At 36.6% G+C, this 15,969-nt stretch overlaps 1 protein-coding gene and 1 long non-coding RNA gene across 3 annotated transcripts in view; one reads left to right on the top strand and one right to left on the bottom strand.

Annotated features, from left to right (window-relative positions):
* Positions 1–493: 493 nt before the first annotated feature.
* LOC140688022 (uncharacterized) lies at positions 494–2,919 on the bottom strand. 2 transcript variants are annotated; one of them, XR_012062680.1, is made up of 3 exons: positions 2,834–2,919; positions 1,879–1,957; positions 494–1,289 (listed from the first exon to the last, which is right to left on the bottom strand). It is a non-coding gene; the product is annotated as an uncharacterized lncRNA (long non-coding RNA). The 2 variants fall into 2 exon arrangements; XR_012062681.1 differs by lacking the exon at positions 2,834–2,919 and adding an exon at positions 2,045–2,322.
* XPR1 (xenotropic and polytropic retrovirus receptor 1) overlaps positions 2,474–15,969 on the top strand; it is a 157,039-nt gene continuing 143,543 nt past the window's right edge. Inside the window, exon 1 of the mRNA XM_072946006.1 lies at positions 2,474–2,740. Coding sequence (XP_072802107.1) covers positions 2,672–2,740 — 69 coding nt within the window. The 5' untranslated portion in view covers positions 2,474–2,671. The remainder of the gene's footprint in view (positions 2,741–15,969) is intronic.

Here is a 15,969-nt window from a genome sequence, read left to right as displayed (position 1 = left end):
GTTATATTAGAGAAAATGAAAGAAAAGAGCGATTTGTCTTCAAGGAGCTCACAGTCTGATACAATTATTGACCATACAGTGAGGAGAGTGAGGCAGAAGGGGTGTGAGAGCTAGGATGGGGGAGGGCGGGAGGTGGGTGGGGAGAGTTTCTTTGAGATATTTAGCTGCCTTAAAGGATAACCTGGTCAGATAACCTCTTGTCATTCTCTAACAATCCTGTCTTCTCTTTGCTTTTTGTCCTTGAGACCTTTGGGCGTGTCTTTCTCCCTGTCAGATTGTTGTTATAAGACTGTATTTCAAAGTCACTTTCTCTGGGATGCCATCCTTCCTTCCTAGTCAGTTAAATGTTTGTTTCCTTGTAGATACCTCAATTACAGTGTATATCACACTGTAGTCTAGATATTGATCTATCTGTCTGTCTTTCTGACTGGATTTTGATGTCCTCCAAGGAAAAGACAGAGTCTTATTTATTTATTTATTTATTTATTTATTTTATTGGAGTCTTATTTATTTTTGAACTCTCTTTCATTCCCAAAGTGGCATGGCTAGCACATCATAGTAGCTTACCACTATAAAAATCAAAATAAAGTTTTGATAAACAAAGAATTATTTGCCTATTTACAAAAGACTGCATAAGAGTTACTTCTGATTCAGAGTAAAACCATTCAGATTACCATTCTTAGTGCCTTAGCACAGTGCTCTGCAGAAAGTATTTGATGGTTCTGTCAGTGTACTCTCTTAAGTAATGCTAGGAATAGGAAACTTTATGTGACATCTACTTTTGTAGATAAATTAAGATTTTCATGTCCAACTGAATGTCAGGGCTGTGGATCAGGCATGAGAAAAATTAAGAATTGTTGGTTATAGAGCCAGTCTTGAGGATTTCCTTTCCTCCCTGGATTGGGCAATGTTTCCAGAATCTTGTACACAGTTAAGGCACCAAGGTGTGTTGCTGTTGGAGCAGGATGCCACGGTCCACGGGTGTTGCTGCCAAAAGTCTACCATTCTAGTCCATATCTGGCTAAAGGCCAGTAATCTCTTTTTCAGCTGCTCTTGGTTCTGCCTTCCTCGGCACCCCAGGCAGCCATTTCCTCTCTGTGGTTGTGCCGCCTTCCTGGGAGCATAGCCCTCTCTTTGTCTGTCTTTTTCTTCTGGCAACATTTACCTCCAGTAGAGGGGAAGCGTTATGGTTATGGTGGGCTGCCGGTAGGTATGGTGCTGAGTGGAGAGGAGTCCTTCTTCTTCTTTTTTTGACCCTGATTACCCTTTTACCAGAGGTTGAAGCTTTCCTACAACAAAAATCATAAAGACTCATAGCCTATGCCTGTTTTCCATTATGCATCACCCCTCTCCTGAGGACATAACTGCAGATCCCTACTGGCAGGAATTAGGAGGAAGGGGAAATGGGGAAAAAAAAAACATGGAGAAAAAAGAAAAAGCCAACAGCAGATGTTGATATTTCAGAATACTCTCCTGGTCATAGTAGTCCCTTAGTCTTTGGGTCTCATCAAAATTTTTAAAATTACAGGACAAAGTACTGTACATGTAAGGGGTTTAGAATAGTGTTTGTTACACAGACAGTGAGTGCTTAACAAATGGTACCTATTATTATCCAGGGCTCCTCCACTCAGGGAAGGACCCTGGTTTCCATCCCATGTCAGTCCCTCCAGGACAATCACTCTCACACTCAAAGTATTGGCAAGCTGTGTGAGTGATGTACTCTCCATGCCCACACCCCCGAGACAGTCAGCTTGGATGCTGGACCCATTTCTGGTCTCCTTGGGGTGGAGTTCCTACCATATCTCTAGAGGATTCTCTTTCCTCCCAACACTGGTTTCCTTCTCAACCCTGCTCCTAATCCCCAGGAAGCTCACTCACATGTCCAGTCGATTTGGGTCAAATCCTCAGTCCTGGTTTGGGTCCAGGTGTTGTTGCGTCCTTTTTGGTAGCCCTAGGACTAGATAATTACATTGAAATTCAGAAGCTGCATGCAATATTTGGCACTGACATCTTTAATTAAATTCAACAAGCATTTATTGAGTACCTAGAGCGTGTAAAATACAGTTACTTTAAATACATTTGGCCCTTAACTTTTTAGTCTGTTTTAGTTACTCAATTTGGATTAATGTTGATCCATCCTTAACGATTTTATGAAGAATAAATATTAAAATGGAAAAATATTTGTACAAATCTTTGCAAATATAAACGTCTTGTTTGGATTATTGTTGCTCCAGTATTAATATTAATTGCAATAACAATACTGCCGCTTTCCAGGCAGGCGGTAGAGAGCAGCTGTAAGGCCATCAAGACCCAGACGGAAGCGGTCAGGGGAGGAGGCTCCAGCACGTCCGGCCCAGAAGGGGCGGAGCCTTAAGGAATATACCGAAATCCCGCCCCCTCACTCCGCCCTTTTCGTCCGTGCGGCGTAGGCGGTTACCATGGCGATGACGTATGGAGGGCGGGGCGGGGCGGGGCTATGGAGAGGAGGAGGAAGATGGCGGGAGGGCGGCTCTGAGGAGACCTCGGCGGCGGCGGAGGAGGAGAGAAGCGCAGCGCCGCGCCGCGCCGGGGCCCATGTGGGGAGGAGTCGGATTCGCTGTTGCCGCCGCCGCCGCCGCCGCCGCCGCCTGTAACTGCTGGACCCGAGTGGGAGTGAGAGGGAAACGGCAGGATGAAGTTCGCCGAACACCTTTCCGCGCACATCACTCCCGAGTGGAGGAAGCAATACATCCAGTATGAGGTACCGGCGGCGGCCGGGGAGTGGGAGGGCTCGGCGGGGCCACCATCTCGCCAGTCCCGACCTCCACCACCGCCTTCCTCTCCCGCTGCTTACCCGCGCCCGGGCGGACTTTGACCCGGTGCGGCGGGGAGCCACTGCGGCATCCCCGCCGCGGCTGGCCCCCTCCGGGCCCCGCTGACCTTCCCCTCCCCCGCAGCCCCGCTGCCGCTGGGGTAACGGATATGCAGGCGGCGGGCCGGGAGGGACGGCACAGCCGGCCGGGGCTGGGGAATGGTGGTGGGAGGGCGAGCCTCAGGTGGGGGAGTCGGGGAACGAGGGCAGCCCGGGGTCGCGGCGGTTCCGCGCTAATCCCCTCCTCCAGCTCAGCCGGACCTCTCATCCCCACCCCGGGAAGGCGCCCCCTCGCCAAGGTTAGGTCTTGTTTCTCTGCTCACCTCTCACCAAGGAATCCTCTTCGAGATAAGCCCCTTCAGTGATTTCCTTCATTCCCCGGAGCCCTTCGGCTTGTCCCACTTGCTCACTGTTGACAAAGGCTTTGTACACTTGCAGTGGTTACAGTGGGCAAACGTATTGTAATCAACTATTTTGTTTTGATAATAAGACAGTGACTCCTCTTTTCACTTATTGCATGAAGTACATAAAGTAATCACATTTTTGGTTTTGGCTCTTCTGTTGTTTTGGAATGGAGTGAAGGAGGAAGAGGAAGGAGAAAAGAGGAGAGAATTATTAAAAATTTCAGGTTTTCTTTCTAAAAATTTTTGTTAGCCAGGGAGAAAAGTACTACATTGTCAACAATGTACTTTTAAAACATACCCGTGTATTACAGAAATCATGGCCCTCCTCGCTCTTAATTTCTGTGATAACAGCTCCGGGAGGGTATTTAATAGTTATTGATAAGGAACCTTACATTAATACAAGGAAAAGTAAAGATAATGAACCCATTTATATATTCGGAAGGCAAGATACCTGAAGGGTTACTTTAAGCATTGCAATACGTTAATTTCACTAGCTGGCAGTTCAGCTCCTGGATAAAGACTTATCTGAAACCTCCAGGAATTCACATCTATGTAATGTGGAGGAACAAAGAGTATAAAATCAATATGAACGCAAATATGCTAGCTAGATTTTATGAGTTAAAATATTTTTGTTCTCTGTTTAATTTCTGTTTTAAGTTCATTGATAGGATGTTTAGGCAATAGCACAAGTTTATTTATTCATATTGCCGTTGTAATAATTGAAGAAGACAAGGAAAAGGATGTAAGTAGGTTAAACAGAACCTTGAAGGTTGTAAAATAAATTCACCTTGTAACATACAGTATTTGATTACGGCCAGAAATGAAAGGCCTAGAATTATTAATGCTTTCTTTTCACTTAATTTTCTTATAGTGTTTTGTGGCTACACTTCTAAGAATGAAATAAGGGACTAGCTTTTGAGCCTGTAGAGTTTTTGATTTATTGTTTCTAATAACATCTGGTCAGTTTTAAAACCTTGGCTAGACTCCAGAAGATGATTTTTATTGAAAGGAAGGTATTGGTCTTTCATCTTTCTAGTAGCGATTTTCAGCACCACTGCCAGTTCTTCATAGAGGGATAGAAGACAGCATGCTGAAGCAACATCCTATACTTGTTATATAGTATGGAATGCTTCATTTGGGGAGAAGTGATAGTGGCTGGTTGTATGCTGCGATTCAATTTAAGTATTATAGCAGTTAACTGTTTCATAGAATTGTATTAGTTTGGAATACACTTTCTGGGCCTGGAAGGAGAAGCATAAGGTTTAGTTTGAAGATGCAATTACCTCTTGATTTATAATGTCAGCTTTGTGGCCGGAGTAATTCTGGGACTCCTCAGTCACATACTCCATTTGGACACTAGTCCTAAATGGTTGCTTTAGGTTGGTCACAGAACAAAATTCCTGAGCATATGTGTGACTGCATTATCTTTCTTGGTTTAATTATAAATTATTTTTTGAAAAATTAGTTGCAGATAATTGAAATATTATCCTGCAGAGAGTCCCTACTACTTGACTCCTATCTTAGTTAAGCTCATTGTTAGGTAAGCAAAATTAATAAGGCAAAATTAATCACTTTTCTTTGTGAATTGGAGCCATTAAAGACATTTTTAATAGGGTTGGCATCTGTGTGTTGTATATTGTTTCTCAAGAGCTGGTGCTGTTCCTTTAAAAGCAGTTAAAGAGGAATAAATAAGTCTTTAGAGTCCAGGAATTTTGGCAGCTTGCAAACTTTGAGGGGAAAAGGACATCATAAAAGATGTTAGCATTTGCTAGAGAAAAGAACCTTCTCATAACACGTAGTTTCTTATATATGAAGGTGATGCTCTTGAGACACTGTTAGAACAGATGCTTGAATTTGTTTTGCAAGTACTGGTAATGAAATTCTGGAGTATTACCTCTGATTTCTAGCCTCTGTGCTTTGTAGTGTTGTGAACCACTATGAACTGTTGAGCTTTTTGATTTTTACGTTATTTTGCTCTCCTAAATTTTACTTGAAATAAGCGAAGCAATAGATGGAAGCTGAAAATACTGTTTTACATCTATGATTGTATATATTATTGTATATACATGGTCATACAATAAGTACTGGTTCTCATATATGTTCACCATGAGGCCCTGGGGATAGTCTTTTTGCCTTTCCAGAGTTCTTCCCTCTTCTATAAAATAAGAATATAGGGCCAGAGCTTTTCAAGGTCTGTTGTAGCACATAGGTTTTTGATTTAACTTTTAATTTTTTTTTGGATTGTTAAAATTATTGTTAGTGTTCCATAAATATCCTGAAAGTTATTAGATTTTCTAATTTAAAAAAGAATTGTGGAGTTCATAGACTCAGTCTTCATAGGCAGAATAATAAAGCGTAAAAGAATAGAGCAACATGGAGAAACCATATAAAGAAAATCTGTTTGATCCATTTGTGAATAGTTTTTACAAAGAATAAACAGAAATGGAAAGAGACTATCCCTGTTTTCAGTAATATATTTGAGTGTTAATCTTGGCATATAATACAGAACATCAGTAAATCTTTATAAGAGCATTTTTTTTGGATTTAGAATCAGTGATTCTATATTGTAGAGCTCTGTAATTGATTAATCAAAATAATTTAGACCAGCTTCAACCAAGTAGACTAGTATGACTATGTTAATATTTTACAGAATATTAGCAAAAGAAGCAAATATATTTGTTGCCTTAGGCTGCTGACTTTTGTTTTCTTTTCTAGGATTCTGTGCCCCTTTGGTTTCTCAGGAACTAGGAATGGTTTTTTCACTGTAAACTGTAGTTTTGTAAGATAGTAACATCATGAGGTATCTAAATTTCAGGATTTTAGAATTCAAAGGGAATTTAGAGATTATCTGCCTCGTTTTTTTTTTCAGGCAAAGAAACTAAGGTCCAGAAAGGTTAAGTTACTTGCCCAGGATCATATATACAGAGCTAGTCTCTTGATCACAGATGCATAAGCATTGGGAGTCAGGTCACCCTAACTGTGTGACCTTTAGAAGATCACTTCCTCTTTCCTGGCTTTAGGTTCCTCATCTGTAGATGAGATAACTGGAGTTGATGGTTTCTAAGCTTATATTTTCTAAGGACACATCTAGTTCTAAATTTCTATACATTGTAATGGTTTAATTATGTTAGATATATGAAGAGGACAGAACTTAAAGCATTACTATTAATAGCATCCTTTTAAATTAATAGTCTCCTTTGAAAAAATTTTAATGATATTTTAATCTGTGAATGGAAAACTGGCCCAGTGAAACTTTTATTTAATTGAAATAAATAAAAAGTGATGGTCATAGATTAGTTTTTTGTTGCAAGATTTGGGAAGGGAGAGATTTTGTGTAAACTGCATATCCCTTATTTTAAAGTGTAAGGAAACATTGCCATAACATTACTGTGATTTTCATTTATAAAATTCTCCCATGAGAACACTTGTGTTGCAGGCTTCAGTTTCCCAGAGGTATTCTGTTGATTAGTTAGGGTTAACTTGCCTTGCTGGAACTTGTTTGAAATTTCCAGTTTGGCCACCCGATGGGGCACAAACCACACTTTTTCTTTCAGGCACTTCTGCAAATGAAAGCACAGTATAGCATATTTAAAATAACACTTGTAAATGAGTATGTCAATACAATACCTGGCATTTACAAATGTTTCTTCAATGAATGAATGAATATTGTGTAAGACAGGAAGCTATTTCCCTTCTTTATTATCTTTGTATAATAAAGTGTGTGAGGGTGCGTATCCTGGAGAGATTATACTTGTCCATCCATCCTTGAAGATTGGTCTTGGATCAGTTTTTGGGTGAAGGCCCATATCATAAGAACCTAAGAATCTTATTTGACCTGGGGTGATCCTGGCTTCCAATGTAGTCCTAATCTGGAAAGCATCTGAGAGATGAAATTGCGCTGTCTAGGAGTTTCAAGTATATTTGCATCACAGCCCCCAAAGGAGAGTACCCAACACTCCCGTGGGGTAAGAGAAGATAGTTTTACAAGTGTTAATTATATTCATTTTTATGCATAAGACTAGAAGAAATGAAATTTTACTAATATTAAATAAATGGATTGATGCGGTGACCTTGCTTAGGAGGTGGTCTGAGGGAGAGAGGGACAAGACTTGCTAATAGTTTTATCGCTTGTTTGTTCACTTTCTGCGAATAGATAGTTAATCCAGTTTATAGGTGCATAGTTAAATGAGTTTATGAATATTATCTAGTTTAACCCTTATACAATGGATATGACTTTAAAAGACTCTTTTAAAAAGTCTCAACAGCAGTATCAGTAATGCAAGCACGTGAACAAGAAAATGGCAGAGCTGACAATGCTGCTACTAGTATGAGCGTTTTGTCAGCCATATTACAGGAAAAAACAGTGATACTTTAATATAGCTGGCAATAAGTTTTGCCAGAAAGTTTCAGAATAATTAAGGTAATTCTTTGAAATAAGATTTTACATCCATTGTTATCCACAGTGAACTTCACCCTAAATATGTGTTATGTGTTTGGCCTTAGTAAGGTCCATTTTCAGCTTTTAGCCACTATGATCAGGTTTCAGAATCAACTGAATCCTGAGGTTTGAATTAGATCTTTGAAATATTGTATTGCAAAATGTTAAACTAAGATTTCTTTAAAGTAATGAACTTTTTCAGTTAAATTTTTCTTTCAAACTATTATTATTGATGATAATTTCTTTAGAGAGATTAGGAATATTTTCGTACTATTCACAAATGAAATGTTAAAATTATTTTATCATTGTCTCACATTTAAAGCTTCCATTTAAAAAAATTCTGTGTAGAAGGATATGATTTATAAATAATACATACGTTGGAGGTGCATAGTAACCTTTTTTTTTTTGATGGTGATGTGACATAAAAAAAGTTTGGAAGACTTTGCTCAAGTTGTACAGCTTAACCAGAGCTAGTTTGTGGGTTGCTTGGTATTTAATTGGACTTTGGGATTGACATCGTCGAAATTCACTAGGGTTCTTGCTCAGTTGTATTTACCTTTTCAGATCTTCCCCTTACCTAGTAAATGCTAAAAGACGCCAAGTGCTCATGATGAACAAATGCCTTAAAAAATTACTCATTGATTCAACACACATTTGTAGGGGCTCTACTATTTGCTATAGGCTGATAGATTTATTATTAAATTCTAGCTCTTTTGTTTTCTTAAAAACAGAAAAAAATCAGGCTTTTGTGTGTTTTTGTTTTATATTTTAGTCAACATAGTGCTTTCAAAATTATAAATAGTGTAGAAAAGGAAGATTGCAGATTGAGGACTTAAAACATGGTTATAAATTTGGAACACTTGTGTAAATGATATGGAAGACTTTCTCCTTGGCTTTTCAAACTTTACATTATACACCTTTAAATATAATTTATAGGAGGAAATTTAGTCACCTGTTTTCTTCTCATCATCAGACAGTTGTGGTATCTATGGGAACTGATCAGAAAATCCTTTAAAAGTTGTTTGTTTATAGGTTAGAGGAAAGTATAATTAACCTGCTATAAGCATAACTTACAATTTTTATATTCTCTGTAACAAGAGGGGCAGTATGTTAAGAAAACATAGTTTTTGAGGATGAACTGCAGTATTTAGAAAGACTAGACCAGGAATAACGAGGTATAAGTTCTTAAACCCACTTCTGTCACTGACTATTCATAAATAATTAGTGAACAAGTGATTGTTTGAAGATTGAAGGACTGAAACGTAACCATACAGGAAAGTGAGAGGTTTTTAGATTATTGTGTGAATTACTTTTTTAAGCTAAATTGGTGAAGTTGTAATTCCTAGAGTAATCCATGTGCTTAGTGTGCTTTTTCTATACCTTAGATCAGTGATTCTTTCACTTTTCGGTCTTGGGACCATTTGAAACTCTTAAAAATTATTGAAGATTCCAATCTACCGATGTATGCTATATTAGAAGCTAAAACTAAGAAGTGTCTGAAACACAAGCGTATACAAGCACACCTTCTACTAGCCATCAGAGACATGACATCACATTTCATGTAGCCTCTGGAAAACGCTAGTGTGTACTCGAAAGAATGAGAGTTAAAAAAAACAATTGAAGTTATGGTATTATTATGAAAATTGTTTTGACCTTTTGGGTTCCCTGAAAGGGTTTCTGAGAGTTGGCTGCCTTAGGGCACAGGATTTCTTTCAGAAAGTTTGAAGATGATTTGAGAAAAAGCTCTCTAGTGTTAGGAAGCACATAAGAGGATGGAGAGAGTTCCACAGGTGGGGTTTCTCTGTTATCTTCCCCACTGCACAGGATGATAGAGCAAAGAAAATTTTCTTCCTTCGGATTCCCACTTACATTCTCTTTTCTTTGAATTTAATTAGTGGAAATGTGGTCATTTTGTCATTAAGGAGAAAAGAATTAACATTTATTGACAAGTTAGGAACCAGATGTCAGCTGCTATGTTACCTCATTTAATCTTCACAGCAGTTTTGTGAGATAGATGGTTTATTGTTTCCATTTTTACTAATGAGGAAACCCAGGGTTACAGAGACTAATCAATTTGTTCATGGCCACACACCTAGTAAGTGGTAGAGCCAGAATTTGAAATCAAACTTGTCATACCTTGGAGCTCTTGCTCTTATATGGGAATTGTAGATAATAACGGTGGCAGCAGCGGCTGTAACAACAGATGATATTTTTAAGTGCTTACTGTGTCAGTCACTATGGCTCTACTTTAAAAGCATTTTCTCTTTATAGAAAGCTGTTTAGGTAGGTGGTTGTGTTAGCTCCATTCGTAGATAGGGGAACCTGAGTCTTAAAGCCATTAAGTAGCTGATTATGTTGATACTGTTAATTGTGGGTAGCAGAGGTGACATTGTGAGAGCCCTGCATCATACTGCTTTGTGAAAAATATATCCATGCATTTATACATACACACATTTAGGCGCAGTCTGACTTGTTCTCCAACACCTTCTGAAGTAATGACTGGTCTATTTTTAGTTCAGGGTCTCTATCTGCATGATTTGGAGATAGTAGAGTGTGGTCTGGAGGTCAGAGTTCACCTCTGTTAATTTATATTTTCCTCAAGATTATCAGTGTAACTGTTATGAGATAGGCAGCTGGTAAATAGAGGACCTATAAATATGAGCCATGAGAAAACAATCATGAGATATATTGATAAGGGTAAAAAGAGGAAGATAAAGAAGAGTGGTCATTACTGTGGCATTTGGCTTCTAGATCATAGATCATGGAATGTTAGACCTGTAAGGAATTTTAGAGATTACTTAGCCCAATTTCCTCTCTTACTTAAATGGGAAATGAGGTTCAGAGAGATTGTGATTTCAAGGTCACATGGCTTGGTTAGCGGCTGAGTTAACACAATCACCCTCATTGATTTTATTGTTTAACTATTTTGAATCAATGTTTGTTAATAACACATACAGAGAACAAATTCTGAAGCCAGACTGCTTAGGTTCATATTCCATCTCTGCAATTTACTAGCTGAGTGACCTCAGGCAAGTCACTTAACCTCTCTGTACTTCAGTTTCCTCATTTGTAAAATGGAGATAGTAATAGTTACAGGATATTTGTGAGGATTAAATGAGTTAAAATATGTAAAGTGCTTAGAACAATACCTGGCATGTAGTAGGAGCTATATATTTGCTATTTATTTTTCCTGCAGAGCTCAATGGTATTAGTTACCTACAGAGTCCAACCTTATTAGTTAATATTAGGTTAACAGTATTTTTGTGAGAGAAACTGAGCCTCAAATTTTGTCCCCCTGGGATTGTCCAAGTTAGAGTTTCTTGGAATGTGGCTTTGTTGATTTTAGCTCTTACTCCTGTTGTTTGTGATATTTATATTAATAAATTGTCTGTGACCTTTTTATATAGAGGAAGAAATCCAGGTGGGAACAATTATATGGTTTTGAAATAAATTAGTTCTTTTTGGCTACGTGTAATTCATATTCATTTCACTTATAGACTGCACCTGTGTATTCTTTTCTTTTTTTAAAATTGAGGTGAAATTCACATGTGTATGTCTAAATAGCTAAAGTGAATCATTTGAGTATTAGTGGATATCTAATTTTAATTCTTTCCAGTTTTCTAATGGACATTTAAATTTTAATACTAGAATTGGTTTTAGAGTTGAAAAAGATCTTCTCAACCTCTCTGTTTCACAGATGAAAAAATTGAGGGCAGAAAGGCCAAGATATGTGGTCAGAGTCTCACAACTATCTGATAGCAGAGCCTGGAATAAGAATATTGACCTTCTGCTTACTGCTGTTACCTCCCTGAGACTTATCACTGCCAAATAAAATTTCTTTGCTTTAAATTATAAGAATGAATTTTCTTTGTAAGAGTCTATATGAATTTAAATGTTCTTGTTAACAATTACTTAAACACTCTGCATTAATATATTTTTCTGAATCTAATCCATTAGTTCATATTAAGAACCTAAAATAGTTCTTGTGTGTGTCAATTAAAAGACTGAGTAAATTAAGAGACTCAAACCTTAAAAGTACTGTTTATTCAACTACAGAAAATTAGCCATTGCCCTGTCTAGGTAGAAACCTATCTTAGGTGAAGAGATAGGATCTAGGAACTATGATAAGGCTTGAGGAGTTAGGTAGAGATGAGAGTAAGAGTCAAGAAAGCTGAAAAATCATTTGGTTATTTCTCTGTAACATATCTGTATTTGAATGTTAACACAGGTGACATGTTACCTGTAGATGAAGAGTATATCTCTCCATCTCTTAACACTCTGTCAAGCCAATGTCAGGGCATATCTGACTAGAGAATACCAGAATATGTATTAAACCAACTCATTAAGTGTTCATGAGTATCCCCTTCCTTTTTATTTTTAATTTTTAAAATTTTATTTTTTGTACAATTTTTAAAGGTTATACTGCATTTACAATTATTTCAAAATATTGGCTATATTCCCCATGTTGTACAATAAATCCTTATAGCCTGTCTTATACCCAGTAATTTGTCCCTCTTACTCTCTCATCCCTATATTGCTTCTCCCCTGCATTAGTAACCACTCGTTTGTTCGCTATTATCTGAGTCGGCTTCTTTTTTCTTATATTCATTAGTTTGTCATATTTTTTTAGATTCCACATATTAATGATATCATACAGCACTTGTCTTTCTCTGTCTTGACTTGATTTCACTTAGCATAATGCCCTCCAAGTCCATCCATGTTGCTGCACATAGCAAAATTTTGCTCTTTTTATGGCTAAATAGTATTCCATTGCATATGTGTACCACAGAGTGGCTATCATCTAAAAGAAAACAAGTAACAAATGTTTGCAAGAATGTGGAGGAAAGGGAACCTTTGTACACTGTTGGTGGGAATGTAAATTGGTCCAGCCTCTGTGGAAAACAGTATGCAGGTTTCTCAAAAAAGTAAAAATAGAACTACCATATGACCCAGCAATTCCATTCCTGGGTATATATCTGAACAAAACAAAAACACTAATTCAAAAAGATACAGTTACCCCAGTGTTCGTAGCACATTATTTACAATTGCCAAGATATGGAAGCAGTCCAAGTGTCTATCAACAGATTAATGGATAAAGATGTGGTATATATTATATGTATGTACCTGTATATGTATACATACATATATATATATATATATATATATATATAAATAAAATGTCCTGTTCCTTCTAAAAAAAATAATAAAACAATGATGAAAATAACACAGCTAATGTTTATTGAATGTTTCTGGTGTGCCAGGCATTTTACATTTAATTCTTACCCACTAAGGTAGGTTTTGTTAATCTCTGTTTTAAAAAGACACTGAATCATAGTAGGTTGCCCAAAGTCACATAGCTAAAAAAAAAAAAAACAACCAAAAACAAGAATTCACACACACAGGTGTGTCTTATTTCAGAGCTTCTAACATGGTGTTATCTGGTAAGGATTGTGCAAGGAGCTAGTGATGTAAAAAAATAAGTATACACCTGTCCTATCATACACCACCTATCACAACTTGGGTGGTCTCCTAATCATAGTATATTGTGATTGTGTTACAGAAGAATGGCCAGTTGGTTTTGCTCTGGAGGTTGTCAAAGGTATTTATCTTGAAAGCTTTCATAGAGGTGGTGTTTGAACTGGGTACTAAAGATTGAATGGGGTTTGATCATATGGTGAAGAAAGTACAGGGCATTGGTAGCAGTGTAGGCAGAAAAGGTCATATTGAACAAAGGTATAAATGGGTGGAAGTATCCAAACATATTAATAAAATCTGGTTTAGTAGGTAGGTCGGAGACCTGATAGTGTGAGTTGGAAAAGTTGCCTGGGAGGGTTCAGGGGGTGAATGGCTTTAAATACTATGCTGTGGAGTTTATTATTTTCTGGTTGTGAACCATTAAGGATTTTAAAGAGATGGGGAGGGATCCGTGCAGAGTGAGATGCATAATTTAGATCTTGGAGGATGCATTAGAGAGACCAAGACCAAAAACAGTAAAACCAAATAGTATAATCAAAAATAATGAGAGCTTGAATTAGTACCTTATTTAATCAGTTTTAATATGTACTTTTCCCACATTTTAACATCTGTAATCAGGATACATCTTATAATTAATGCTGTGCCATAGATTTATTGGCAGATATTTTTTTTTCATTCTTAGAAGCACATGAAATAGTGGTGTATATTACTACTAGTGGCATCTTAGATTTGATGAAATATGATAATAATAATATATAATATTTACTGAATGCCCACTGTGTGTCAAACAGAGTGAAGGAGAGATTCAGAAATGTATGGTTGAAGGCAGTGAATGGAGAAAATAAAAGTTCATGTTTACTCCCTACAGATTGTGGCTAAAACCCTGGGAATCAATTACTTTGGTATCAATTTAGAGAAGTTGATCTTATTCTTTTGTTTATTCAGTGAATGCAGATTTAGACCTTTTTACTTAGTTTTATGTAATACCCTCAAATGTGATCAGTGATGACAAAATTGAGACGATACTCTTTCCCTTGTTTTTCAAAATTTGTATAACAGCATATAACAAAACTGTTGATAAGCAGGTGAGTAACTGCCTCTAATCACAGAATTTAAACATCTTTTGATTAAACCTTTCTTTTTGTATTTGAAATATGTGTATTTCAAATTATGCTGCCATTAGCTATTTGCTAAAGAGGATTGCTAAATATTTTCTCTAGAATTTGTTTGCTTAGCATTGTGGACTTTCAAAAATTCAATTCTTGATAGATTGAGGAATTAGAAAATATGTTGACTTAGAGGCCACTGAAATTGAAATTATAATGACCCTGTGAGTTTGGGCAAGTCATTTAGCCTTTCTGTGCCACAATTCTCTTGTCCTTTAACTGAGGATAATAACAATTTCTGCTTTAGAGGATCACGTGAAATAAAATGAATCAATAATTGAAAAGCACTTAGGACAGTAAGTATCATAGTTACTACATACAGTAAGTATTAACCATCATTACAAATCTGTCCCTAGTGGTTTGAAACTAATAATTGAGCGGTATCTTACTTGATTCATTTCCTCTTTTTTTTACGTTTTTTTTTATTGAGTTACAGTCATTTTACAATGTTGTGTCAGATTCCAGCATAGAGCACAATTTTTCAGTTATACATGAACGTTCATTTCCTCTTGACATAACCGAGGTAAGGAGTCAGTGACACAGTACCTAGGTAAAAATGACTTACACTGTTTATTCATTTATTGAACAAATGGAAGTTGAAAGAATTTTTCCTTTCTAAGAAAGTCTGATATTTCATAGAACAGAAAGTTTATGTTACTATGTGTTGATGGTTATTGATGAAAGAAAGAGTTTACATCTTTGAAAGTTTCTTTGGTTTGTGGTAGAGAGAAAAAAACTGGGAAGAAAATTGGTGGCGTTGTCCTTTTTTCTTTTGCACTTTCGTTGTAGAGCCTTATTAGAATTTCTGGATTGATTTGTAAGTCTAGAGTATTAGAGAAGAAAATGTTTTAGGGAAAGAGATTACTATCAAATGCAGAATTTTGAAATTCCCCCTTGACCTTTCTTACTTCCATTTTAGAGACAATATTATTTAACATAAGATCTATGTAAGAAGCACTTATTAAGCCATTGTTTAATCAACTTAAATTATGATTTAAAATTTTAAACAATATATCAATAATTAATGATACTAATTTAATGCATATTTTGTGAACCTGTCCTGTTAAACACAGAATATCCTGTTAAAGTAACATCTCCCTTCCAAGTTGTATAATTGGAGGCATACTTTTAGTAGTTAGATCTTTTTTCTCATTAATATTTGAAATTAAATAAAAATATCATTAGTAAATGTAAAGTAATACTATTAAACATTTTTAACCTATCACTTTCTGTTGCTTAGCACAGTGATTTATGTAGGTGCTTCAATATTTATGCTTTAAATAACAGAAGTTGGATGAATAGCCAGATATAGGGGTTGAAGAAGGGAAGAATTTAATATAGTGATTTAAACTTAGGGAAACTGTTAGAGAATAGCTACTTCTGGAGATGGTAAATTCATGAAATTAGATTTAAATATGCTGATTTCATGCATGAAATGTCTATATGTAGAGATAAGTAGGTAGAATTAGAAAAATTATAAAAAATTTATCAAAGATAGGATTTATTATAATTGAGATAGTAGTTAAAGAATTAATTCACTAAGGGAAGGTATATGAGGCAGAAAAATAGAGACACAAATAGAGGAAATCTTGTAAAAAACACTGTCACAAGAGTTAAAGATCTTAAGGGTAAATG

The sequence above is a fragment of the Vicugna pacos genome, chromosome 21 (assembly GCF_048564905.1).
Source record: "Vicugna pacos chromosome 21, VicPac4, whole genome shotgun sequence".
Taxonomy (NCBI): Eukaryota; Metazoa; Chordata; class Mammalia; order Artiodactyla; family Camelidae; genus Vicugna; species Vicugna pacos.
The sequence above is the reverse complement of the archived record's forward strand: the minus strand, read 5'-3'. Positions and strand labels throughout refer to the sequence as shown.